The following is a 16,423-nucleotide window of genomic DNA, read 5'->3' as shown; positions in this document are numbered from 1 at the left end:
CACCGTTAAATCTTCACACTCAAAACCCAAAATAAGATATACAAGATCTTAAAACATAAGCTTTTAAATTCCTCTTACTTAAAACTGTATCTAGAAAGACTAACGAAGCTGGCCAAACAATAACATTCACACTACCAACCAACACAACAACTAACACTGGTGACGTTCTCCATATCCTAACCTAACCTTCCGCAGTTGGCGACACTAACACTTGCTCGGTGGCGAGCAGCAAGTCGCACAACCAACTGTCCAGCTCGGGCCGCCCCTACGCCGCCACGCTGCCGAGGAAAACTGCTGGAGGTGAGGAATTATGAGGTTATAGGGGTTTAGAGATGTCATCTACAGGCTGGAAAGTGGCCGTACTCTTTACTATGGCCATAGACTAATACACTTATTACCAGCAAGGACTTTTAATTACTAATTAGTGTATTAGTCTATGCTACGGCGAAAATGTCTCACTATGAAGTGACTTTATGTACCGTATGAAGAGTGATAACTAGACGAAATGGCGCTCGAGAATCACCATGTAATTACACACACGCTGTAAATACATTGAAATTCATGTTAACTTATCACTGATCGAGCGGTGAGAAAAACTTCTAAAATTTCCTCTGGTAAATGATGGCAGTGAAAAAGCTCAGTAGAATCCCAAGTTTTGCTGATGACTCAAGATATTGCGTATGTCAAGTAGATCATGTGTCTTATGTTTTCTCTGTACATTTAATCCAATAAGAAAACCTGTGCTAATAATTTAAGTATTGTAAATACAACAAATTTCAAATAATTAACCTACTATACTGTGTAAAAAGATAAACTATACTATTTAGCATGTATACTAAAATGTTACTAAAACATAGCATGAGTCCTATGACACGCATGATAAACAAATGACTGTCATAGGAATCGTACTATATTTATTTTACAATGTATAAGTTGAGATTCTATCTCAACTTGCCAATACATTCACCACAATAATAACTCCTATTCCCTTACAACACAGGTCGCAGCCCCGCGCCGGCGCCGCCGCGGCGGGACCCGCGCACCACGCTCAGCGTGGGCCGCGCCCGGGCCAAGTCCATGGTTGCTGGGCTAGGTGAGCTCATAATGATTACCTACACATACATACATAATAATATGCTCACGACTGTAAGCCAGAGGTGACTCGCAAGCGAGAGTCACCCACTTTTTGCTGTAAGTACATTTGTGCTGACGTCGATAGGTCGCATGCCGTATCCCCGTTGTTCAATAAGTACAATAAACTTAGGGTACACATCTACAGTCAAGATGTGCAGGTTTCCTCACGACGCTATCCTTCAACGTAATAAAAAAAAAAGACACGCACTCACGCCTTGTACTAATGTACTCCCTTGCGGGGTAAGCAGGGGTGCATTGCAGCACCCACTTTTTGCCAGAGTGTTATGTTAGTCCCAATGTAATAGGGGGCGGGCCTATTGCCATTTTACGGGCACATCCAAGACCCGCGAACAAATATCTGTGATTAAACAAATATCTGCCCCAGCCGGGAATCGAACCCGGGACCATCGGCTCAGTATCCAGGGTCACTAACTTACCACTACGCCATTCGGTCGTCAACGTAATAGCGATGGTAAATTCCAAAGAACTCATTGGTAGAGCGCCGGGATTCGAACCCGCATCTCTGACGTGAGAAGTTGGATACGCTCGCTCACCGCTGGAAATTACCTAGCACATCGTAATTTAGATTCAACGTTTCTACTGCAGACATTTCTATATTATCGTTTCTACATGGTTTCAGAAAACGGTGGCGAGAAAGAAGAGAGTTGTGAGCCGCTGAGCGTCGCCGGCAAGTCCTCCTCGGCCGAGTCCGTGCAGCTCCACGCCGGGGGCAGTAATAGTAAGTAGTTCACTATATTTTAACACATTCTGGAAACTTAACTCGATACACTCGACAGCCAATTCTAAGCTCGTTGTCGCAAGCAACCATTATTTTGATAGTAATGGTGCCGTAAGAAAAAGAATCGCGGCCTATATTACGTTTTGGAGAACGCTGAATCATACCGTGAATATAGCCGTGTGGAAAAATTACTAAAAGCTACTACAAAAAGTGATTACTTCGCTCACCCACCCTTAACAAAGTTAAAAAAAACAGATTGGAAGAATATACAGGCAACCCATCCGGATAAACTTTAAATAAATAACCTCACTTCTCCACAGACGGCACCCCCTCATCCGGCACCCCGGTAGCCCCGCGCACGGCGTCCATCCGCCAGCGCCCCGCGTCCTCGCGCATCACCGCCGCCGAGCTGGAGCAGCTGTTCCAGCGCCAGGCTGTAGCCGCCGCCATGTACGTACATATATACATACTGCACAGTGACTAGTACAGTACATCCGCCAGCGCCCCGCGTCCTCGCGCATCACCGCCGCCGAGCTGGAGCAGCTGTTCCAGCGCCAGGCTGTAGCCGCCGCCATGTACGTACATATATACATACTGCACAGTGACTAGTACAGTACATCCGCCAGCGCCCCGCGTCCTCGCGCATCACCGCCGCCGAGCTGGAGCAGCTGTTCCAGCGCCAGGCTGTAGCCGCCGCCATGTACGTACATATATACATACTGCACAGTGACTAGTACAGTACATCCGCCAGCGCCCCGCGTCCTCGCGCATCACCGCCGCCGAGCTGGAGCAGCTGTTCCAGCGCCAGGCTGTAGCCGCCGCCATGTACGTACATATATACATACTGCACAGTGACTAGTACAGTACATCCGCCAGCGCCCCGCGTCCTCGCGCATCACCGCCGCCGAGCTGGAGCAGCTGTTCCAGCGCCAGGCTGTAGCCGCCGCCATGTACGTACATATATACATACTGCACAGTGACTAGTACAGTACATCCGCCAGCGTTAACAAAACTCCTCATTTTATACATAATAGCAGCTCCCGCGAGCTTCGCTTCGACCTTAAAAGATTTCCCGTGGGAATTCCGGGATAAGAAGTACCCTATGTTGTTTCCCAGGGTCTAGACCATCTTTATAGCAAATTTCATTCAAATCCGTTCAGTAGTTTTGGCGTGAAAGCGTGACAGACAGACAGACACAGTTACTTTCGTATTTATGATATTAGTTAGGATTTGCATTATAAATTAGACCAAACACTTCATTACACCTATAAAACCACTAACAACCCCCCCTTTCTCCTTCCAGCCCGGGCAACAGCGCGATGATGATCCGGTCGGCGTTCCAGGGCGGGTCCACGTCGCCGCCCAGCTCGCCCGCCCGCCCCGGCCGCGTCTACGCCTCGGTCGCTGAGATGAAGAGGTCTCGGGGGAAGGTAATACTAGACTCGAGTTTAATTTTAACCCTTTAGGTCACAACACAACACATAAACGTAACGATAAAGGATCGTCTTTCTTTGTTCCATCAAACAGAGGCTCACGAGCTCGCCTTTAGTAGAGCTATGGGAATGTGGATCAAAAGTTATTTTGAGATCAATAAAAGTAGGACAAGAAGCAATGAAAACGCCGCCGAATATAACTTTATTTACTTCATGCATATTACTTGAATCTATATGTCACATAGGTTTTAGTAAAGTTTTATTTCCTGTAAGTACTCAAGGAGTAATAATATTATGTACCTACCAAATACAAAAGAAGCTTACTTTAGGATTCTCATCATTGTTTCCGTACCAACAGCCAAATTGGTGACCCCGGTCTGATATTACCCAGCTATAGACCTTGTTTCGGCTTACAAATAGCGAATTGTCCTTTCACATACATAAGACTGAGACACCACTTACCTTAACAGATAAAATCACAATTATATCTTACACTATTTCAGTTCTGGAGCAAGAGCGCATCGACTCTCCGCCGAGACTTCCACTCCACCCCGGACCTGGCCAATGAACTGACGCTGCAGCCCGCGCGCACGCGATCCAGCGAGGACGTGCACGGTATGTGGCTCGCTCACTGATGAAATGTTAGCCTTTTGTATTGGTAAGAGATATGAGCAGAGACAACTGCCCGATTCATAGCCGAGCTGAAGTGGATTTTTATCAGTGATGTCCTTTCAGTGCAGTGTACCCTGGACAACTACTGGAATTTTAGGCAAAAAAAAGTATTGCTCTATACAAAAGGTTGTGTAATACCTATACAACCAAAACAGAGACGTCACTAATAAAATTCTACCCTGTCCATACACAGAGACGTAATTAGAAGTCACTAACAAGTGCTTTTAACGTCATTAATTAAGCAAAACAAAACAAAAAATCCTATCTATAACATAAGAATGGATACTCCTGTCTATGCAACACAAATATACTTACAATACCATTTCCGCCCACAGGAGGCCGCGTGCCGCCGCCCGCCCACCCGCCGCCGCCGCCCCCGGACGCGGCACCGCCCTCCAGCTTCCGCCCCTCGGACCAGGCCAAGCTGTACGCCTCGCCCAGGGACCTCGACACTGTTGCGTACAGGCCTAATGTCACTGCGCAGAAACTACAGGTTAGTAACCATCAGATCACAATCATCAGGCAGTTTAGACCTTGGGGATATGCACAACGGTTCCATTCGAGAGAGCCAGGTGCAGGTACATACACCCCCACAGAGAGAATAGATAATAAAACCATCACAATTTATCAAGATCCCACCGGGGCATGGGTCGGCTTCTAGGGAAGGGTTTTAGGCCTAGTCCACCACGCGGGCCCCGTGCGGATTGGTGGACAGGTTAGTACCTAATGTGCTTCTGAAATTATGTAAGTGCCCATTGAGAGCGATTCTCTGGAAGCAAAACATTTAGGGCCACTTGCAGAAACATATTAAATCTAGATTTAGTGTCAAATCTCGATTTAAGAAACGTCAGTCCATATAAAATTTGACACTAAATCGAGATTTAACACTAAATCTAGATTTAATATGTTGGTGCAAGTCGCCCTAAATACTAAAAGTCGCATAACTTTTGAACGGCTAAACGTTTTGATAGCTGCCGTTTGGGAGCTACGCTACCTCAGACAGATACTTACACACACAAATACACAGACACGTTAACCTAATAACACCTCTCTTATTGTGGGGGGTTAAAAAGGCGATACGGCTTGTGACTTTCACAAGAGTACACTTGTACAGCGAAAAACGGGTGGCTCTCTTGCGACAACCACACCCTGCACTGGCAGCCTTTTTCGAGGCATTTTGTAGCCTCTAATCTCACATGTTAAAACCTAAAAGTAAATAAACTAACATTCTAACTCAAAAATCCTTTCTCCCCATTCCAGGTGCGCAAATCCGCGTCTCTCCGCTCGTGGGCGGGCCCGACGCGGCCGCAGTCCGCGGACGAACCCGCCAACCAGTACGCACAGCCATACAACAACAAGGGCTTCACTAGACAGGTACAGTGCCGTTTGTGGAAGCTGACCGAAATGCGCGTAGACTATATAATACTATATACGTCTTTATACTTACATATACGTCCGGCGCACTCTGGAACTACTCTCGCTCTGACGATCGATCTGACTAGTTAATCCTCTCACCACAAAGTTAGTGTTTGTCACTGATACATAAGAAGACCGAAATGTCTTTTTCTGCGTCGTATACTCATGAAAGATATAAGAGGGCAGGCGGAGTGCATCAATGTACCTATAGACGTCCTAACACCTATAGGGTACACATGGCGTTAAAAGAAGCCCAGTGTGTAGATACACACATACATACACAGCCCGTAATCCACTGCAGGACAGAAGCCTCCTCCATAATCTCCACGCTTGACAGGCGCGTTGGAGATATCACAAGAAAAAACCCAGGAACAAATATCTATGTTTAAACCAATATCTGACCCGGCCGGGAATCGAACCCGGGACCTATGACATAGCATTCAGGGTCACTATAATTATAACCACTGGATGTGATCTATAGCTATCCGCATCTAATCAGTACCAGCCACCCTTCGCAAGTCGTCACCCCATCTAGCCTGCGGGCACCCTACACTACGTTTACATCATCATCATCGTCAGCCGATAATCATCCACTACTGGACATAGGCCTTTTCTAAGGAGCGCCACAACACTCGGTCTCAGCAACTACCGGCGAACCGCCTAAGATCGTCGGTCCAGCGGGCAGGAGGGCGACCCACGCTGCCTTTGCCCGTTTACATCATCGGTTACACAAAAAGTTTGCTAAACTAACAAAAAAATATATATTTTCAGAACTCGACGCCAGCGCCCCCTATCCCAGAGCCGGACTACAGCATGTCGGAGTCGGAGGGCGAGGCGGAGGGGGGCGCCAAGCCCGAGCCGCCCCCGGCCGAGACTAGCGCTAACAGCAACGCCAGGTTTGTATACTTACTGCAGCTGGGTGTAGAAATAGAGAAAATTCATTTATACCCAACAGTGGGCGGTAGATGATGATGATGATGATGATTTTATTTCGCTCACACAGAAACAAAACAATTATAAGTAAATAAAAAGTGATAAAAAATTAGCATGAGTATTGCTTCCCGGTGCTGAAACGGGTTCTAGCTCAGCTTGATGCTATGGTAGGCCATAGCGCTGGTTTTCAGCTATAAAGGGTTTTACAGGATGTGAAATGAGTTGACACAGATGATTTTATTTTTATTGTGGTAGAAATTATAAAAAACAAATATCGGCCTCAAAAGGATAATGGCTGTGTATGGCGATATGACCCAGAGCGGCGATTAAAGAAACATATTCTAATTGTTATGAATATCCTGGTATAAAAGTTATTGTCAGGCATCGGAGAATGGAGTGCTGGATAAATTAGTCTTTTCAAACTGTACTAGCTGTTATCCCGAGCCATCCTCTAAAAGTTTTTCTTGAGGATATCCGGATCAAAAATATCCTAACTTTATGATAACAGAGCTTCTAATCTGTGAAGTATTTTTTGAAATCGTTCGGATTAGACCAGTCATTTTAGACGCTAGAAAATTGATACATCGAAACCCTCGTGTATCTACGATTTTATCATAATTATATTTATGTTGTTAGGTTCCCTGAGAGTAGTTTATTATAACATTATTTTGATGACATCAGTCCATGGTATATGTTTACGTTATTACTGTGAGCTATTTTATACAGATACTGAATACTGATACTGTACTGATACCGTATGCCGATAGTATACTTATACTGTATGCAGATACTAATACGGATACTGTATTCTGATACTGATATACATATATACGCATACTCATGATTGTATATTGATACTCATCTCATACAGTATGCAGATACTGATACGGATACTGTATATTGATACTGATCCTGATACTGGTACAGATACGGTATAGTGATACAGTATACTGTATACTGAAACTCTTAGTATGCATATTTTTATGCTTAACTATACATGTAAAAAATTAAAATCATTTAAACTGATGTAAACAAAATCATTTTTTTAAACAACACACTAATTTTTCCTATCTTCACATTTATTCATGAACCCTTTGGATTTTTTTAAACCTTTTTCTCCCATAGTAAGGACTTTCATCAAAGCAACATAAGCAAACATATAAAATAAAATGAGTTTTTTTACACTATTTATAAGTCAAACGGCTGAACCGATTTGGTTGAATGAAGATTTTAATTCCGGAATTCCCAGGGTAAAACTTTTTAAAGTGAAGCGGAGCTCAAAGGGCAACAGTTAATTTAAAAAAGATTAAAAGGCAGTTTTATTTTATTTTTACTGTGTTTTTCAGGACATCACTGCATGAATCTATACTTTTAGCACATGCTCGGATTGTTAAATAAATTCAAATGTATTTTGAGTTTAACAAATGTAGTCTTGATAAGGTATTACTTTGATATCACAATTTGTGTTTATAAATCGGGACCAGGCTTTTTGTATTGTTGCATAAAAATATAATTATTATCCGGAAAGCTTTTGTCCTACTGTTGCATCTTACATAACTGTGAACACTGTTTCAATCATTTTAGATTGTGTCAAAAAAAATCTTTCAAAAAGTTAACACATTCGTAGTGTTTGTCCATAAGCATCCCATTCCATCTTTTTGTGCCCCTATTTGTCTGAACATTTGCTTTCAAATGGGAATAAAAATATGCTTTAAAGATCATTCATTACTTGACAACTATGAAATTACGCTGAAGCCTGTCCAACCTTAAAATTATTCAACAAAAATCGCCCACACATCATCATCGAACCGCCACCCCTATTCACAAATCAACAAACAAGTGCAAGTGCCACCCACCTGACACCTCCCTCCTTGCAGCGGCAGCAGCTCCGGGTCCGGCTCCATGCAACACTCGTTCTCCGTGGACGAGATCCAGAAGATCCGCACCCGCCTCAAGTCGTCCAAGTCTTGCGGGGACGAACTGGCGGAGCGCGACGACGGCGACAACTCGTCGTCGGGCGTGTCGTCCGACCAGGAGGCGCAGGCGCGGCCGCCGCACAAGCGCGACAAGGTCTCCTTCTGCGCATCCGTCACCGTCAAATCCTCCAACGACGTCATCAGCACCGAGCCCGTGCACAGTTCATCCGAAAGCATCGCGACTCCCCCGCCTCCGATGCAGCGACATAATTCCCTAACCCGTAAGCGGGCTACTGCGGCTTTGCTCCGCGGGTCGATAGGGCGAGGTAAGTCGGCGGCGGAGAGGTTAGGGGTTGACCCGGAGAAGGCTCCGGGGCGGCGCGGCAAGGCGGCCGTGTCGCTGGCGGAGCTGCCGCCGCCGCCCGAGGAGCCGGCGGGCGCGCCCGACGCCGTGCCCGTGCTGGCGCCGCCGCCGCAGTTCAGCGACCGCGTCCGCGTCGTCGCCGCGCTGCCCAAGACGCTCGCGCATCTGCAGTAGACGTCGCCAATGAAAGAATGTGGCTACATGGATCACGACAAAGAAGGAATAAGGGCTTTGGTACAAGTGGGTAATTGTGTAACATTGTGTTGTATCAATAGTTTCTGTTTTTATAGCAATCAATTTTGTCTTCGTATGTACCTAACTGATTTTCTTTTCCTGATAATGTTACTTTTTAAATACTTTGCCATCTGTACCAAAACTCTCGTCGCGGTAAATCTGGATTTTGATGCTCAAAATCGTATGTATATTTATCGTCCGTACAGGTCCCGAGAGCAATACCTAGACGTGTTACAGTAAAATAGTGTTTCCACTCTCGAGTGTACAGTTGCAGGCCTTAGCGTTTTAGAACTGATGACTTAGTACTTATACCTCTCTTAGAAGACATAGGTACCTACAAATTAAGCTCACATTGAGTCTAGTGCCAAATACAGTTACTATTTATCTTGGTCTTTGTATTCATGTCGTATTATTCACGGATTCTTATTGTAAAATGCACTGAGTAATAAGAATATTTGTGAGCTACATTTGATAGGTGTTGTTCTTATGAACTATAGGTAGATGTAATATAAATCTTCAAATTGTAACATTAACATCATTCTATGAGAAGACATTCGATCATTCCAACGCACGTTTCTTTGCAACAGAAAAACGAAATCGTATTTTTTGTAAGCGAACGACTAAATGAAACCAAAGATTTATAGTATTTATTGTTGAGGAATTAACTTTGATATAGTTGAAACTAATTTTTATACATTCCCTTATAAAATAATATTAATTATATTATGCATCGACGTAACTAATTGGATTGTTAATATTCGATAACTGATCAATTGATCATTATTATAATCTATTCTTCACTATTCTCCAATGTGTCAAATTATAAAATGAATTTCTTTAGTTTATAAATTATGTCTACTCTTAGCTATTTATTTAATATTGTATAACCTAATTATTTTTGAATGATTTCCACCCTTTTAACGCAATCAAGTGCCATCATGTATCATTTAAATTAATATTTTTATACATTAACCTGTAAATATATTTCACAAATTATATCTTAAAGTTTAAAAGAGTGGACTGTACCCATACATGTATTTACAAATTATATATCCGGCCATCAAAGTATATGTCAAATATTTACGAATATTGTAACCGTTATAAATAATATTTATACAAATTATAATCTTTTTATCATTATATCAGCACAGATAAGTTTATGAAGTTATTGCTTTAATTCGTCCAGTATTATTCTTATGATATAATCCACTCTTTTGACTAAATATAAACTTTATTTAAATAGATAATAGCGTCCAGAGGAATAGTAAATCCCTGGGCTTGAATTTAACGAAGCCTCATCAATTGAATGCAATACTTATAAGAAAATCCGATAGATGAATTTATAACAAAATGTATGTATTTGTTAAAAGATCTTTAATATTGTTCTTGCCAAATATTTACCAACGGAACATTACCATGCAAGACAAGGTTTGTAGAATAATTTCATCCCCCTTATTGCCAATTAGCTAGAACAAGCTTGATGATTTGAAAGAGTACTTGAGGGAATATTTTATATGTCTTATGATATTATGAACTACTGTAAAATAATGTAGCTCTGGCCGTACTGTCAGTGAATAATTAATTCATCTGTTGGTATAATAAGTTCAAACTATCATTGTCACCCGTTCCATTGAATTGTAAATTTTATAATAATCAAGCTTCATCAGCTCATCGATCATTTTCACGTAGATTTAATTAAAACGCGTACTAAATTATACGAAACTGTGTAACACCAACATTAGCGTTTCATTATATTTCAATTGTTTCTAACTTATGAACATTTGTAAATGTATAGGTCATTATTTTGCTGCAATTTTAACGCCTATGTTATCTACGCCTATACCTAAGACTTGAGAAGTTGCAGGAAAATAAATCCTATTATGCATAGAATAAGGTTCTTTTGTAACCCATTGAAAAGCTTTCCTAGGTTAGGTTAGGAACGAACACTGCCTAGCGGTCATTTTATAACAGCCTAATTTTGTAGACTATTTGAACCTTACGATTTTAAGTATAAACTGAAAAGTTAACAATAGAATGTGATGATATATTTGGTGACTACTGCTACTGCTACACTAATTTACTTATGATAGAATAGAGGGAAATCAAACTATCTATCCAAAAAGTACTGTCAGTTAATCCATATTACAAAGCCCTAGTGTAGCAAGTCAGGCTTCTTTGTATTTTTACCATTGTTTCATGTCTCTTCAAGCAAAGATTTTAAATGTGTAAACCTACGCAATTCAGTAACTGTTTATTGATTATCAATTTAAGCTTATTACAAGTAATAAAAGTGCGGTGGTCACAAGGTTAGCTAATGGTCAACGACGTCTAGGGAATGAAATATAGCCTAATCTTAGAGTGGGTTTACTATAGATACCTTACCGTACGTTTAGCACAATACATTTATTTGTCACATTCAATATATTTCGTTTATAATCGTCTTGTCATTATTTTAAGTTGTATAAAGATGTATTTGACATAGTTAGCTGTAATTTTAGGTGAATATTTTCGATTGTAGCGTAGGCAAGGGAGGGTGCGTACTTTTGTATGAAACCACATTGTATTTTATGTTTCATTTGAATCTCAGCGGCGGACGCGTAACTACAACTTGGTATTCTTTCAAATGAAAAAATAAATGTTTCATCACTAACTTTCTGGTTTTATTTTTAACCGACATTAAAGGGCCTTACCACAAAACTTTAGATACTTAGTACCTATTTAACTATTTAACAGATGTTATCAGACGCCTACGAAATCTGTCAAATTCCGTTTTAAACACTTGTTAAACGTTTAAACACTTGTTTAACAGTGTTTAAAATGTTTTTTTGTGGTAGTACCGTAAAAGCAAAACTAGCACATCATAACTTCCGTTTGAAAGCGTTTTTACCAAACCTGCCACGTTTTACACCATCTTGATGCTAATTAAAATTCGTTTTAAGGCTGTCACTAAAGCTGGAAGAAAATCAGAATCTGTCAAATCTAGTGAGGGGGGGTTGAGGTATGCGGGGCGTTCTACGGACAATGACATGAAATTTTAACATAGTACTCGAAAACATAAAAGTGAAGACATGCCACTTTGTTAAAAATATACTAAGTAAGTAATATTGTTTTGTGATACGAAAATATTTATTTTTATTTGAAAGTAGGTACTTTTAATATTTAATAATTAATTATATATAAAGTCGTACCCGTGCCGATATTTATACAGGTTGTTGCAAAAAGGGTTTAATACTATGCCGAAACCTACGTGTGCAGCATGTTATTGATGTTATTTCTAAGCCAGGAAATGAAATCAGAATGTAAAAAAATCGCGAAAATATTATCAGAGTTTAATAGTTCAGGGTGTTGTATTAAACTCTGCCCCCGTGTAATAAAAAAAGTATAGTTAGCCGAAAGGGCGTTACTCAGGCGTCACTCTGAAAAACTTTTATCCTACGTAATTTTTTTATATTCATGAAAAAAACGCTTCTTCATATAATTTTTTTTTTGGTCACTTGACCTTTTAGTTAGACGTCCTGTTTTTTTTTGGTGTTTCAAAAGCAGAACAGTAGTTTGCAGAACTCTGCATATACAGGGTGTCACAAAAGGTTACGTAGCTGGCAAAGGGATATGGGGAGGTCACCAGAAAAATAATAACATGTAAGTACCCCCGCAAGTATTAGTACAAGGCGAGAGTGTGTATTTTTTTTTTTAAGTACTTATGTGTATTTGGGATATGATAGAAATAATATTTTTGTTTCTTAAAAACCAAAAAATTTACACCTTGCTGCGCTCTTTTGCTCACTGTAAGTACACCTACAAATATTGCTGTATTAAAAAAAACGGTTTTGTTATAACGATTATAAAAAAAAAGTTATTTTCATGCCAAGGAGTCATTTACCTAATTACGATTTCACTCAACAGCAGGTGAACTGAAAAAATCAGTTCTAGTTCTATCATCACTTTAGATCGCAAACATTGTAACTCCACTTTTCTCGGCGAAAAGTACTCTTTGGTGTCAATAGAAACGTTTTTTGAATTCACATGTTTTCCTCTTTATTCGAAAAAAAAACTGTATTCCGCATTTTACCATTTGTTTTCCTCTAAACCCCAAACCGTGATTTTTAAACAAGAAAACTTAGTAATTATACCCTTTATTCTCATATACAACGTGCGATGTAGGCGAACGTGAACGAAAACTATGCAATAAGCCTTTGTTTTTATTACTACTTTAGTAAATTACAATAACATACTCAACAATGTTAATTTATTTTTGCAATGTTATGTTGTTAAATTAAGATCTAATATTTTATTAACATGAAGTTACTTTCAACTTTTTTTTGCATCTATGCGTCGAATCACAGCATGACGGCTGCTGCAGCTTCCTGCTGTCCTGTCCTCCAACCAATCCCACCAGTACTGCAGGTTGCGTCGAATACGAGCCATTCTCTTCGACTTGACAAGACAGGTGCTCCCGGAAGGATCATAGATCGCACGGAACCCGTACCGTATAGAGGCAACGGACTCCTTTGCAACAGCCCCCCAGATTCGGAAGTAGCCCATGCACTGCATGGCGAGCACAGCTGCAGCAATTTTTTCGTAATGAATCATTGGGATGTCATCCCCGAAGGAGGCTCTCAGCCTACCTCACGACCTGTGTGACATTAGAAAAATGCACTGTGCTAACGCCGTTTGCGAGCTTGATTTGCAGGACCGCGTTGTATGCCAAGTTCCACAGCAGAGGGGTCCAAGACCTACCGCTGTGGAACTCCGCAACTGAACTTCTTCAGTGAAAACAAACCCTCTCTTTTCGCATCCTTAATGTACTTGTTAGACACGTATGACCTCTGTCAATTTTCTGCAGATAAGAAGACAAGTGATGGTATACAAGAGCCGCCCTAAAGGTTCGCCCTCTAGGGGATAGAGTTGAACGCGGTTACTATTTTTAAGCAAACAGCCAGCGCAACAACTCGCCCGTGGTTCTTATCCTGCTCCGACAGTGAACGAACGCAAAGTATTGTACCCACTATTCGAATCCGCATTTCGGATGCCAAACTGACTGTCCGAAAGGTCGAAACCGTACCACCACAGAGGTATGACTCGTTCGAAGAGCTTATCAGGCGGGTTCCGCTCATCTGGCATAATCTTTATTGACCAAAACTCATTTCGCATAACTCGTATGGTCTAAACTTTTTTGGCCGAACCATCACTTTGCCAAGACTTATGTGGCATAAGGCTCGTTTCGTCTAAAACTCTTTAGGCACAATCTTTAAACACCTAAGTTTCGTTTGCTCAAATTTATGTTCGTCTATACCTATGTATAATCTTGTTTCTCCTAATGTTATCTTAATAAATAATATATTAAGTATGTAGTAAATGTACAAATTGTGGTATTTTTCTCCTACATCCCGAAAATCACGATATTATTGTATGATCAAAAAATCGAAAGTTAACGACCAATATAATTATTACAAACCCCATGAGATCGAAACCTAAAAATAGGTGCGACGACGAGCAAAGCGAGGAGGAGCGTGTTAGGTGCACATGTTCATCAAAACCAAAGCGGAGCGCAGCGAAGCGGAGCGGAGCGTTTTCCAAACAGCGGAAACAATACAAGGCACCAGTTTGCGCTATGTAGGGAGACGCTCCGTCAAAGTTAAAGCCAAACGAATATTATTACTTTGTATAAATCTATGCCATAGCATTATTAGGCTATTCAAGATTTGGCCATACCATTATTAGGCTAAACAATGTTATGCGAAATAACTTTTTACTAAACGAGATTTATGCCATACGATTTTCGGCGAAACGAGACTTTGACCAAACGTTACTATGCAATACGAGATTAGGCAAAAAAATCTTATGCCAAAAAAGGTAGAACCTTATCAGGCTCTTACAGCAATCAGATGTGTCGGTACACTGAAAGATAATCTACAGGCCTGCTTTATTTATTTAGGAGCACTAATGGCCTCCTTTCAGTCATTGAGTCACTGGCACTCAGGCTGCGGTTGAACAGGAAGATAGACTGTCTAAACAAATCATTTTTAGGCTAGTTAAAAAAAACTTTAGGTGGGTAGTATGCCAACTAGAACTACAAATAAAACAGTATTTTTGTCTCCTCTAAATTTTGGTCACGAGGAGTTACGATGATTACGATCTAAGGTGACGCTGACGATATTTTATACAAGGTATAATGAAAAAAGGGTATAAAGCTTAGCCAAAAGTGGATTTAGGTGCCATTCTGATCCACTTTTCTTCTACAATTTTGAAAATTCACGTAACAAAACCTTTTACATAGAAACTTATTCGATCACGTGACTTTTTACTATAGAGACCGAATTTATTTTTAAACTTGGAGAACAAAAGTTGTTCAGAATAACCCCTGAGTCAAACCCTTTCGGCACAGTATACCCTTTTTGCAACATCCTGTATAGGTAATATCAGGTTTATAAAAGACCTGGGCCTGTAGAGTGAGACTCGGCATGGGGAGTCATAATTTATAGATCTTTTAGGTTGCAGTGGCGAATGGGCACTGGTAGCCCTGCCCTTTTCTATAACTATAACTATAACTATAGGTAATTTTATGGCAATTTAAAAATGGTATAACATTTATCTATTTGAAAAAATCATTAAAAATATACATTACCTATCACCCTAATTTAAAAAAAAAATTCAGCCCTTACTTTAAACTTATAACACCCCTCTATTTCCTTCAGGGGTTAAAAAACCTGTGTATTTAATATTTTCTTATGAGTTTTTTTTTTTAAACTAGGCTCTTACATAGTTGTACATAATATTATGCGGTATTTTATTCCACTTGTAACGCATAAAATTCATAGCTACAGTAAACATTTCATTTTTTTCATGGCGAGATACAGTCGCACTTAACCGCTTTTTTGCAAAGCTTGTTAGGTAAATAGATTTAAAAAATTATGTAAATTTTAGATCTTCAATTTTTAAAATTACTTACTTATTTTTAACAACCTGTAGTGTACAGACTACCACATCTTAAAATATATATTTTTTTAATTAACTACGGTTTTTGGTTTCAAATAAAACAAATTATGAACTTACTTTTCAACACCCTGTATATTGTGTAGCTTACCTAGCATACACAACCGTTAAAATAAAATAAATTACCCCTCAGAATATAAACAGGCTCGCGCTTTGGCATACTGCATTGACCGTATAGTTCTTATTCGGAGAATCTAATAAGTGTCATTATGTGCAATGTTTACCTTTATCTATGCATCTGTAACTCTATAGTAAAAAATGTAAACAAATCGAAAAGGCGAAATGTTTTCTAAGAATTTTCGGCTTTTCTGCATCTAAAATGATTAGAAAATTAACTTTCCATAGCAAATGCATATGTATTATAATACTTGTAGTCATAATTTGTTGATTTAATCAGTTTTTGTGAAATATTTGTTAAAAAATAAAATGGCGTGGGTATCGCTCCTAACAGGCCGCCACCAGGGCGACGACTGAAGAAATCTGAAATCTGTCACGGTGTCATCATTTTTAAACCGGAATTTATTAGTTTTTTGCAAAAAAAGTTGACTTCTGGTCCATTAAATCCAACTCTTTAAGGTAACTTTGTTAA

At 40.2% G+C, this 16,423-nt stretch overlaps 1 protein-coding gene across 9 annotated transcripts in view; it reads left to right on the top strand.

Annotated features, from left to right (window-relative positions):
* LOC105380973 (SH3 and multiple ankyrin repeat domains protein 3) overlaps positions 1-11,491 on the top strand; it is a 96,359-nt gene extending 84,868 nt beyond the window's left edge. For 8 of the 9 annotated variants that reach the window (XM_048625210.1, XM_048625215.1, XM_048625217.1 and 5 more), the window contains 10 exons: positions 196-300; positions 1,001-1,093; positions 1,775-1,873; positions 2,194-2,323; positions 3,177-3,303; positions 3,810-3,921; positions 4,314-4,471; positions 5,239-5,352; positions 6,166-6,290; positions 8,205-11,491. In XM_048625210.1, the coding sequence (XP_048481167.1) occupies positions 196-300; positions 1,001-1,093; positions 1,775-1,873; positions 2,194-2,323; positions 3,177-3,303; positions 3,810-3,921; positions 4,314-4,471; positions 5,239-5,352; positions 6,166-6,290; positions 8,205-8,781 (1,640 nt within the window). In that variant the 3' untranslated portion in view covers positions 8,782-11,491. Of the gene's footprint in view, positions 1-195; positions 301-1,000; positions 1,094-1,774; positions 1,874-2,193; positions 2,324-3,176; positions 3,304-3,809; positions 3,922-4,313; positions 4,472-5,238; positions 5,353-6,165; positions 6,291-7,673; positions 7,768-8,204 lie in introns of all 9 variants that reach the window. The other variant, XM_048625216.1, reaches the window with a different exon arrangement.
* Positions 11,492-16,423: the final 4,932 nt, after the last annotated feature.

This window comes from Plutella xylostella, chromosome 13 (genome assembly GCF_932276165.1).
Source record: "Plutella xylostella chromosome 13, ilPluXylo3.1, whole genome shotgun sequence".
Classification (NCBI taxonomy): domain Eukaryota; kingdom Metazoa; phylum Arthropoda; class Insecta; order Lepidoptera; family Plutellidae; genus Plutella; species Plutella xylostella.
Note: the sequence above shows the minus strand (reverse complement) of the source record. Positions and strands in the feature narration are given on the sequence as shown.